The 11,653-nt window shown below is 35.7% G+C and overlaps 2 protein-coding genes across 3 annotated transcripts in view; both read right to left on the bottom strand.

Annotated features, from left to right (window-relative positions):
* The window catches only part of eif3jb (eukaryotic translation initiation factor 3, subunit Jb), a 4,261-nt gene extending 1,641 nt beyond the window's left edge, over positions 1-2,620 (bottom strand). Inside the window, exons 1-6 of one of the 2 annotated variants that reach the window (XM_016502092.1) lie at positions 2,451-2,620; positions 2,272-2,363; positions 956-1,022; positions 688-779; positions 441-564; positions 159-359 (exon numbers count right to left, since the gene is read on the bottom strand). In XM_016502092.1, coding sequence (XP_016357578.1) covers positions 159-359; positions 441-564; positions 688-779; positions 956-1,022; positions 2,272-2,363; positions 2,451-2,472 — 598 coding nt within the window. In that variant the 5' untranslated portion in view covers positions 2,473-2,620. The remainder of the gene's footprint in view (positions 1-158; positions 360-440; positions 565-687; positions 780-955; positions 1,023-2,271; positions 2,364-2,450) is intronic. The other variant, XM_016502093.1, reaches the window with a different exon arrangement.
* A 720-nt stretch (positions 2,621-3,340) lies between these two features.
* The window catches only part of strc1 (stereocilin 1), a 19,672-nt gene continuing 11,359 nt past the window's right edge, over positions 3,341-11,653 (bottom strand). Inside the window, exons 13-27 of the mRNA XM_016501990.1 lie at positions 11,353-11,529; positions 8,389-8,450; positions 8,126-8,261; positions 7,791-7,879; positions 7,567-7,702; positions 7,160-7,356; positions 6,547-6,637; positions 6,249-6,411; positions 5,907-6,082; positions 5,650-5,805; positions 4,878-5,020; positions 4,601-4,749; positions 4,218-4,315; positions 3,760-3,910; positions 3,341-3,576 (exon numbers count right to left, since the gene is read on the bottom strand). Coding sequence (XP_016357476.1) covers positions 3,491-3,576; positions 3,760-3,910; positions 4,218-4,315; positions 4,601-4,749; positions 4,878-5,020; positions 5,650-5,805; positions 5,907-6,082; positions 6,249-6,411; positions 6,547-6,637; positions 7,160-7,356; positions 7,567-7,702; positions 7,791-7,879; positions 8,126-8,261; positions 8,389-8,450; positions 11,353-11,529 — 2,010 coding nt within the window. The 3' untranslated portion in view covers positions 3,341-3,490. The remainder of the gene's footprint in view (positions 3,577-3,759; positions 3,911-4,217; positions 4,316-4,600; positions 4,750-4,877; positions 5,021-5,649; positions 5,806-5,906; positions 6,083-6,248; positions 6,412-6,546; positions 6,638-7,159; positions 7,357-7,566; positions 7,703-7,790; positions 7,880-8,125; positions 8,262-8,388; positions 8,451-11,352; positions 11,530-11,653) is intronic.

The raw sequence follows: 11,653 nt of genomic DNA, 5'->3' as shown, positions 1-11,653 counted from the left end.
GGGCGGCGCATTAGTCATCAGACATGTGCAAGGTTTTATGTTTGAGAGGTCCACCATATAATCTAAAAGGTTGTGGAAATATCAGTAATTCTCTGTCACAAACAACCATTATTAAAATATACACAAACTACTAACAAAAAAAATATTTCTGCACTTACATGAAATACAAAGCTCTCGAAACAGTGACTCCAAAAAGCTGGAATAATGCACTGATTTTTCAAACTGTGTTATCTTATCTTTCAGTAAATTTTCAAATGCAACAAAGTCATCTTTGGATGAAGGGCACATGGCTTCAATTCCAGAGGCATTGTTTGTTGTGATAACAGTAGTAGAGGCATTTGCAGCAGCAGGATCGACACCTGAAATCAGAATGATTGTTCAGTGATTAACTGTTAAAATATGCACTTGGAAAGCTTCACATATAGTGCAGTGCACACAACATGTTTTTTTACCAAACACCTCACGGGCCAATTCCATGTCTGCCTCCTCCTGCAGTTTCTTCAGTCGAAGCTTCTCTGCATGCTGCTCCTCTGTTGATAGAGTCTCACTCACCGTTTCTTTCATCTGTTCACAGGTTTCAAAAACTAAGGTTAAACAGTTTAGGATACGCAAAAGAAATGAGTATCAGGAAAGAAAGGGGCTAATGCATTAATGAGTAATTATACAAGTAATACTATTTTTTCTTACCATATTTTTCAACTCATCTTGTTTGTTCTTTTGCAAAATTTCTTTCTCTTTTATTTTATCACTTAATTTTTTCTTCTCAGGGGGTTTCAACTCTATAGGAAATGTAAATCAAAGCATAAGAGTACTTTCCACTTGGGTTAAAGAAAAACAGTAATAAAACAACACACACCCAAAAGATCTACTTAATGGCGAGTTTTACAAATATGCAATGGCTCTGCCTACAACATGTTTACATTGTAAAATTTGACCACTCAACAGAGATTAGTACCTGCTTTTTTCTGTTCAACTTTCTTCTCTTCTTCCTTCTCCTCCTCCTCATCATCATCCCAGTTATCCTGCAGAATGCAAAATGTATGGTAACCATATGTAAACTAACTAAATAAATTTAACTCGATTCGAATGTTTTCATGCCATATTTACTTTCAGCCGTGTAATAAGCAGAATAATGTAATAATGATTCAATACTTCATTAATTCCTTACTTATTTCATCATCATTAAATTAATAACAGAACAAGTGTTTTTGATTAGTTTGGCCATTATAATTACACAGGCCCAAAGAAGATAAAACAACAGTTTTTACAAATTCACAAAAGCAGAAATTCCTTTGTTAATAAACAATGAATACTGAACCGGCAGAAATAGTAATGAAGCAATCTAAAACAAAACTGATGATAGCTAACTTTTATATTTGAGCTGAGTAAGTAGAAGCAAGTGCACTACAGAAATTTCCTCCATGCCTTTTTAAAAGATTTTAAGGCGCAAAAATCATAATTTTGAAGTTTCCTGACATTTCTAGGTTTTCTATGGCCGTGGGCACCCTGCTGAATACTGTCATTCCAGAAAGGTTTATTTGAACTCTTGAGGCCTCGGTTAGCGGGTTAATGCGGAGAGTCTTTTCCAGAGCTCCCTTTCAAACAAAACAACTTGCAGTAAATGGCAATAATTACTAGCGCGCTCACATTCTCTCAGTTCGAAAAGAGGAGGGCGAGTGAGAGAATTCTAGAACTTCATCCACGTTCTCTGCGCTAAATAATACATTACAAGCTAAAGTAGCTACAACAATTGTAATAAATAAGACGAGCAACATATTTTTGAATTGAGTTAGTACAATGAACCAGTAAAACAAGTGAAAAAGCTGCTAATGAAACTCTACGTGTCCTGTCGGAACTGGTTTAATTTCAGTCAATACATTTCAACCATGGACACTCACATGATGTGGCCGACGTGCTGCCAAAACTCCTATATTAGTTTGATTAATCTTTAAATGGCTGGCAACTTATTATTGCTAAAAGAGAAACTGTCAGATAACAGACCCGTCAAGCTGGCAGATGACACGTTTGCTGACACAGAAAGTGTCAGGTGTAACAGTAGTACTAGATAATCATGAACACGCAACTGGATACGTCTGGTGGAACTAAATAAAACGGGCCTATTCTAGACTAGCTACACGGCTAAAAATACACCATGATTGTCCATATTAGTGTTGATACCTTTAGCCACATATCATACGATAAGGCAGAACTGCAAGGACTAAAGCGCTCTTTAGTGATAAAGTTTTGACTGCATGGCCATTAGCACGCTACCTTGACATCTTCCTCCTCGTCCTCGCCTTCCCATCTATCCAGCTGCCCGGCGCCACTTCTGATCGGCTCACTTGGCTCGAAGTTCTCAACGTCTTTGGAAAAACAAAATAATGTCGTGGTTACGACAGTGACCGACACTCTGTCAAACACTTAGCTCTAAATATGGAAGTAATCCTTACCCCAGTCGTCGGAATCCGCCATCTTGGCTAAGTGTGAGTTAGTTAAAGTAGTAGCTGAGAGAAAGCATGTGCTGCTCTGATCAACGCGCTTCTGTCTTCATGCTGACGGGATACCGGAGGACTGGAGACCGCGCGCCACTGGCTACAACGCCCCCGTGTGGCGCACAAGAGGACGAGTCATTACTGTTGTGCAAGTCTGATGCGTCAGGTCATAAACTGAGTCATAATTATAATTGTATTAATTATGATAATAATACATTATTATTAGTAGTAGTAGTACATTTTTACAATTATTATTATTATACTTAATTGTTGTAGTTTTATAATTAGAAGTCCCCTTATGTCTCTTGTAATACTTTATTTCACAGACGTGAATAAATACATAGATACACAAACACTCTCAAAGACTCTCTCCTGTCCCACCCACTTTTTAAAACATAAGTTACACCACTGCTTTATTTCCAAGGATATATGCACTGGTTTATGCGCAACAATACAAAATTAAAATACAGTTTGACATCAGGCAGCATGCGATATTATGACAAATAGGTACAGTTACATAAGTAGCCAAATTAAAAACATGAGTGAGTTGTTTACAAATGAAAGAAAAAGGAAACTTCACAATCAAGTTTTTACTTTAAGTTAATACAACCCCTTCTGATATTTTTCCAGAATTTCAATGTATGAAGGCTGTTATAGCAGTTAAAAAATAAATAAATAAATAATACTAATAAAAACAGGACAAGAATTTGAACAAAGCACAAGTCAAACCAAATCATTTTAGGCAATTACATACCTAGGTTGATACATTATTATCCAAGCAAGCAAATATTCAAAAACGATTAAACAAAATCACATTTTCACTGACCAACTATAATAAAGTGCTGTAAGAAATATTTATAGTTATTATAGAAATAGTTATTGTTCTTGTATTTCTCATAAGTCTTATATATAAAGTAATAGAGTTACATCACATTGCACATATTTGGAAAGAAAAGTTTGATTCAGTATAGCAGCAATTCAGCAGCAACAGACCTAACTCATCCCAGAGAAAACAGCAGCATTATCAGGACGCTGGAGAGGTAGAAAAAAGGACTGGGGTGCATTGCAACTCCCAGTGACATGCCTGAAATGATACACAAAAATAACTGTGAGACAGAATAAAGAGCGTTTAACAACCCAAAATGTCCAAATATTAATCATTCATTCAGGTTTGAGATTGATCACACATTTAACTTTTTTATATTAATGTATATAATATAATAGTTTTTCCTTCTCCCTCTATTTTTCACAGCAGGAGTGAAAGTACCTCTGAAATCAACAGGTTTGTCCTCCCAGGGGTTGAGCACCATGGACAGGGCCGTCTGCTGTACTGTAGACAGAGCGGAGCGCTGGGCCTCAGTCACAGCAACGGCCTGATCATAGGTGAACATACGAATCTGTGCCTGGTTAAACACTACCTGTGAAGAGAGAAAGCAGAAACACCAGGTAATAAAGAATGAGTTCAAAATACTTTTAATTAAAAAAAAACAGAAGACATCATAAGAGTGTTTTGAGATCTTGAAATTGAGGTAAGAAATGAAAGAAATTAACAGTTTGTTAGATTTGTATCATTTGTTGTCAAATCGGTGACAGGAATTAGAAAAGATATTCCTCCTTGCCGTGTCAATAATAGTTATGAATACAATCAAATAGCCACATACATTCATCATGCATCATTCATTTTAGTGCAAGGCACTAAAGAGGCTAGAGAAAAAAGATACTAACTGCAAATTTGCCCGCTGGGATGAGAGAGATGGCAAGTGGGGTGATTCCTTCAATTTGTTCCCTCACCAAAGCAGACATGGCTATGTCAGGTAGTCCCGCTACAGAAAGGGGAAAAATGCACAAAAACACCATGTATAGACAAAAAAACCTCAATTACCACAACTATGAACCAAAACTAGCAAATCAGGCACAAGTTCTTTAAGCTACTAATTCTCTATGATAAACTATATCTGTTAATAGACTCTTTTTATCCAAAGTGACACAAAGTACATTTATTACAGGGACAATTCCAACTTTGGATTAAGTGCCTTGCTCAAGGTCCCAATGGGGATTTCTGTGGGAATCAATCCACCAACTTTCTGATTACAAGTTCTGAGCTGTACCTGCAATCGCTCCGATCTCAATGAAGACCTCTGATCCCCAGAAGCTGACCGGTCCAAATGCCAAGCTATGACTGAGCAGCCCTGTCAATGCCTGCAGCTGCTCCTCAGAGCAAGACAAATTCAAACGGCCAAGCCACAAAACTGCTTTACTGGAATAAAAAAACCAACACATTTTACATTAAGAAGCACAAGAGTACATTTAATTGAAGGAAACATACATGCAACAAATCTTTAGATAATTCAGATAATTGTGATTTTTTTTTTTAGATAATTCAACCTGAACTCCACTGGATTCAGGTTGCGCATGATTGGTGCATCAATCCCACACACAATGTGCCCCAATGCCACAAAAGTGCTGGAGTCTAACTGGCTAGGCGTCTTTCTGGTTGAGTTCAGAACGGCGGAGAATAGTAATTTCAGCTGCAATTGCAAACAGAGGTCATTTACAATATGTACATTCAACCATTCAAAACGGGATTAGTAAGATTTTTACTAACATTTTAGTAAGACATTGTTACAAAAAAAACTTTTCCAAATAAATGCTGTTCTTTTGAATTTTCTTTTCCTAAAAAAATATTAAGCAGCAACAGTTTTCTACATTGATAATAATAAATATTTCTTAAGAACCAATGTCAGCATATTAAAATTAAGGAACATGTGACACTGAAGACTGGAGTAATGGCTGCAGTAAATTTCAGCTTTGCCATCACAGGAATATATTACATTTTAAAATACAGAAAACAATTATTTTAAATTGTAATCATATATCACAATATTTTTGTTGTTTTTACTGTAATTTTGATCAAATAAATGCAGCCTTGGTGAGCAGTAGAGACTTATTTCAAAACATTAAAAAATCATACCAATCCCAATGATTGAACGTTAATGTGCATTAAAATGTATAATAAATAAAGAAAGGAATAAAAACAGTATTCTCAAGTCAAAATCAATCAGTGCATTTTCTTTCATTAGTGGTATACTGTGTTTTTCAAATCACAATTTTACCAACCATTCCAGCTCACTTTTACTAATGTTCATCAACATTTTACCTGTCTGCTGGTCCATGTGTTGAGAGCCCCCATAGCTGAAATTGACTGAATTTCAGAGAGTCTAAGAGAGGCCAATTCTTCAAGTGTGAGCTGAGTGGCAATGCGACCCAACTGAGAGATCACAGAAGAGTTAAAAGAGGAAGGCATCCCATACACCTACACACAGACCAAAAAAATTGACCACTATTTATTATGCCGCAGATATTCACTGAATATCACCAACATATTATGTTGGAGAAATGGAGCAATTCAGGCACCTCTTTGGTCTTTGTAAGGAGCGTTAACAGCTCGTATGCCCTGAAAAACGGATCCTGGCCAATGAGCTCCAAGCACCTCCGAAATGCAGCTTGTGGCATGTTTCTAAGGCTGTCAATAGTCCAGGCAGCAGGATGTGTCCCATGCAGGCTCTCACAAGAGGGGATCAGTCCAGTATCTAAGACACAGAGATGGAGAGATGAAATGAAAAGGGTTGAGTGGTCAAAAGTGTGAAGTGACAGCCATACTACTGTATTATATTCCTTCACAATCTGTTATCTATTTAAAGTGAACAGAATGATTTAAACAGATGACATTCTGTCAAGGCAGAGAATTGTACTTACAAGGGGCACGTCCAATTCTGAGGAAGCCGAGGAAGAATTGAAGCACAAACTGCTGCTTTTCAAACAGCTCTGAGGGTTTCTGACACAGAGAGCCAAACTCTCCTCTCTCCCACTCCCGCTGACTCAGGAACAGCCTCTCAATGCGCTCTAAGCTCATCAAACCCTGAAGACACACGCACACATGTAGACAGGTCAAAACAGTGATCGAAAATACTTGGTCAGTTGGTCATGAGGTACAATACATGTGTTCAGTTGACACATAGCTGTGTCAGACACAAAGAAATATCTGGTCACTCACTAAGGGGATGAGCTGAATAGTGTCCTTCGGAAGAAAAAACAAGAAGCGGTCCACTTGGTTCAGAGTCTCTGATGTCCAGTTTTTTACAGGGCTATGCAGAGAAAACAGTTAAAGTTAATTGCCAACTTGTTGGGTTTGATGCAAGCTTTATTTTCCAGTGATTTAATAGGAACTAGAAAATGAAGTTTTAGCTGTCCATACCCAAATGTCCACTGTTCCTCTAGCATCTTTGCCACCAGGTCTCTTTTATTGGCATTGTAGCAGAATCCTTGTAGGAACTCCAGACTATCAACAAAAAAGCTCCTATCCAATTTAAAAAACATTTCATCTGTCACAAATGTAGCCATGACGCCTAGTGAACGAAACTCCTCTTCAGTGTACAGGCCAGTGTACATATCCTGATGAGAAAATCAAAGAAATACTGGTTGGAGATTCACAGAGATTACTAAACCAACTGGTCAATTTGACATTAAAGATCTTTTTTTGCAGGTTAAACTAAATGTTCATAGAATCAGGGTTGTTAACCCTGATTGCCAACTTGTTGGGTTTGATGCAAGCTTTATTTTCCAGTGATTTAATAGGAACTAGAAAATGAAGTTTTAGCTGTCCATACCCAAATGTCCACTGTTCCTCTAGCATCTTTGCCACCAGGTCTCTTTTATTGGCATTGTAGCAGAATCCTTGTAGGAACTCCAGACTATCAACAAAAAAGCTCCTATCCAATTTAAAAAACATTTCATCTGTCACAAATGTAGCCATGACGCCTAGTGAACGAAACTCCTCTTCAGTGTACAGGCCAGTGTACATATCCTGATGAGAAAATCAAAGAAATACTGGTTGGAGATTCACAGAGATTACTAAACCAACTGGTCAATTTGACATTAAAGATCTTTTAAAAGGTGCAGGTTAAACTAAATGTTCATAGAATCAGGGTTGTTAACCCTGTCAAAATCATTCATTGGATTGATCCACAACAAAAGTATGTGCATGACCTCTAGACAGTAAAATTATATTCTTTACCAGTCTTTGAACCATCTTGTCCACCAGGACAGCTTGTTTGGTGCTGGGAAGCAGTAGGAAGTAATATGGGTCCTGTATTATAATTTTCTTCAGGGAATGCATCTTATCTGGTGGAAATTTCTTAATGGTGCTCAGCCTTTAGACAACAACATGAAATTCAACAAGTCAAGACATAATTTTATACACATGTAAATGTATTTTAATTGAATTGAATTTTGACTCACGGAAGTGACAGAGCAATCTGAGAACCCAAATCTCCAAGTAACTCTGAGAAGAAGTCAAACCTATACAGTTCCTCAAATACACACTTTTTCTGTAGTACAGAAAAGAAAAAGAAACTTCTGTAAAGAGAGTGGTTTGTGCAACACTCGATCCATTATTCAAGATTCAAGACATCTGTACTCAATTTACAGGTAGGCCTACACAAAATTTTATAGATTGAGTGAACTAGGAGTAAGATTGGCCTTAGTGAGATTTTGACTGAATAAAGAAGAAACTAAACTAAACTGGTAATCTGTAACATTTAGGTCCTGGATTTGAATGTAGGTTTACTAGATACCAGTGACGGGTGGAGTGGCACAGGCTGCTCTCTCAGAAATGTCATAATGTCACGTAGAGGAGATAGAGATGCCAGTTTCTGGAACAATCTTCTAAGGTCTGTGCAACTCACTCCCGTAGCCAGAGTCCCCAGAGATCTGTCATGTCAGAGAAAGAAAAACATGATCATACTTAAGTACTTCACTGAGCAGTGTCATGATTAATTTTGTAGACCTTATTTATAATCATAAAATGAACTCACAAATCCCTAAAGGCCAAACTTACAGAAATTCTTGTAGTGAGAGGCTTGGGTGAGAGACGACAGCCTCTTTAAAGAGAACTTTAGCCTGTTGAATGAAAAAACAATACAAGGATGCTATTGGAACGATCAAGGATTTAAGATTTTAGAATAGCTTTTAACTGTGGACAATCCATAGTATAGAAAAAATACTATGTAAGTAAATGGCTACCAGCAAATGGTTACCAACATTCTTCAAAATAGCTTCTTTTGTGTTTAACAGAAGAATGAAATGCATACAGTTTTGAAACAACATGAGGATGAGTAAATGATGACAAAAAAAAATAAATCAATTTTGGGTGAACTATCATTCTAAGAAATGTACCTATAAGTCAGGGGCACAATTACTCTAACTTGTTAAATATTTATTCATACATTAACAGTGAAATCAGTGACTTCTTGTCTCTGTAAGCTTATCTATAACAAAAAAGTGGGATTACAAAACACTTTCATGCTTAATGTCCCAGAAAAAGGGAAAGACAGTACCAGAGCAACTCAGGTTGGTTTTCATCTTATTTTCTCCTAGTTAACACGACATACACTGTCTAGGGTACTAAATCAGAGGTTACACAACAAAGAAGCTTTGTTGTGCTCCATTATCAATAATTAAACCAGCAATTAGACACTGTGGTATTATACAGATCTCTGTGGTAATAGGGAGTGTCATGATGGAAAACACTCTTGTTATGACCTCTTGCTCAAACACACACCTTTAGTCAGACTATGTGAGAAAGAATATATTTTGCCCATCAGATCTTAACCAGATTTGCAGAAATACCAATGCTTGAAAGGCAGCATATGAATAGTGTTAAGTTTCACATAAGGTTATGTTTTAGGTTTTGGTTCTGCGCTAATGAAATGCTACATGGTCTTTGCACTGTAAGAACAGATATACACATTTTTTTCTAAAACAGATATACATAAAAACGATTTTTTTATTGTTGCAAAAGATTTCTATTGCAAATAAATTCTGTTCTTTGGAACTTTGTGTTCATAAAAGAATCCTGAAATAATCTGTCCCAATTTTGACAAAATATTAAGCAGCAACATTGATAATAATAAGAAATGTTAGTTCAACACCAAATCAGCATATGTGACCATGGAGCACAAAACCAGTCATAAGTCGCACGGGTAAATTTTGTAGCAACAGCCAACAATACATTGTATGGGTCAACATTTTAAATAAAATATTAAATAAAGATCATGTTCCATGAAGATATATTGTAAATTTCCTACCATAAATATATCAAAACATAATTTTTGATTAGTAATATGCATTGCTAAGAACTTTATTTGGACAACTTTAAAGGCGATTTTCTCAGTATTTAGATTTTTTACACCCTCAGATTCCAGATTTTCAAATAGCTGAAAATATATATCAATAGAAAACAGTTAACAATTTTAACAAAACATTGCAACATAAATTGTAAACTAGTTTTACTGTATTTCACAGCCTTCATGAGATAAAACAATTTTTTTTAAATATTGAAAGATCATATTGACCCCAATCTTATGAATCTTAGTCTAAATAAATATGTATCACAAATCACAATTCAGTATGCAAATAAATGTAAGAAAAAAAAAAACCTTTAATAACTAAGTAGGCAAATATTATAATGACATCATCACGGTAGTCCTTAAGATATCAGCACAATAACACACTCAGCAAAATATCGTCTAATTATCTTTATTGATAAAATCACAGAAAATATTGAGATATTATTTTTTGTCAATATCGCAAACCCCTAGTACTGACAAAATGATTTGCAAAGGTCGCTTTGTCACACCCAGTGTAGACAGCCTCAAACTGTTGGTGTATTTCTGTCTTTTTTTTTTTTGGCTAGTAGAAGTTATGAATGGCCGGTAACTTAAAAATTGAGTAGCCAAATTGGCTGGTGAGTGAAACAGTTAATTTCAATCCCTGTATATATATATATATATATGTATGTATATATATATATTTATTTATTTATTTATTTATTTTTTGAAACTCAAAGAGATATTCAAAACCAGAAATTATTCCACAACAATGGTACAACAATGGAGCACATTTGATTTACATTTGGTTATGAATATCCATTCTGGTGTTAATACTTGAAGCTCTTTTAGTTATGGATTTATTTACAGCTGTTTCCCTTAACTAATACTCCAATATGAGATGTTTGTGTTCAGAGGCCTAAAGGGAAAAGTGATTTTCTTACCCAGAGTTTGGAGATGATAGTGCAAAGATCATGTTCCATGAAGATATATTGTAAATTTCCTACCATAAATATATCAAAACATAATTTTTGATTAGTAATATGCATTGCTAAGAACTTCATTTGGACAACTTTAAAGGCGATTTTCTCAGTATTTAGATTTTTTACACCCTCAGATTCCAGATTTTCAAATAGCTGAAAATATATATCAATAGAAAACAGTTAACAATTTTAACAAAACATTGCAACATAAATTGTAAACTAGTTTTACTGTATTTCACAGCCTTCATGAGATAAAACAATTTTTTTTAAATATTGAAAGATCATATTGACCCCAATCTTATGAATCTTAGTCTAAATAAATATGTATCACAAATCACAATTCAGTATGCAAATAAATGTAAGAAAAAAAAAAACCTTTAATAACTAAGTAGGCAAATATTATAATGACATCATCACTGCCATTAGTCAGAGGGACGCTGTTAACAAAACACTAATAAAAAAAAATACATTTATTTAAATATAAAATTGACAAGAACTGTAATTTTACTGTAATTGTGGTTGATAAATGAAGTTCTGGTACAACAATGGAGCACATTTGATTTACATTTGGTTATGTATATCCAGTCTGGTGTTAATACTTGAAGCTCTTTTAATTGTGCATTTACAGCTGTTTCTCTTAACTAATACTCCAATATGAGATGTTCGTGTTCAGAAGCCTAACGGGAAAATCTGTTAAAGTGAGTATCGTACCCAGAGTTTGGAGATGATAGTGTTGACCTGTGGGGGGGTGAGCCCAGGTGTCTGAAGGCTCATAGCAGGTAACGCTTCCAGCAGAACATCAGTTGGTAAAGTCCATAGAGTCTCCACCTTTACTCCACTCACAAGAGATCCCAGCATAGACAAATGCTCAGAGCCAGGTAGAGCCAACTGAGAGGGAGCACAAACAAACATAACACCTATAATATTTCCAAAAGATGATATTCAATATCATTCAAACGACATTCAGTATCATTGAGAATTTACCATAACAAACTGGGGTCTGGGACCACAA

This window comes from Sinocyclocheilus anshuiensis, unplaced genomic scaffold, assembly GCF_001515605.1.
Source record: "Sinocyclocheilus anshuiensis isolate Anshui unplaced genomic scaffold, SAMN03320099.WGS_v1.1 scaffold154, whole genome shotgun sequence".
Classification (NCBI taxonomy): Eukaryota; Metazoa; Chordata; class Actinopteri; order Cypriniformes; family Cyprinidae; genus Sinocyclocheilus; species Sinocyclocheilus anshuiensis.
This window is presented reverse-complemented; position numbering and strand designations above follow the sequence as displayed.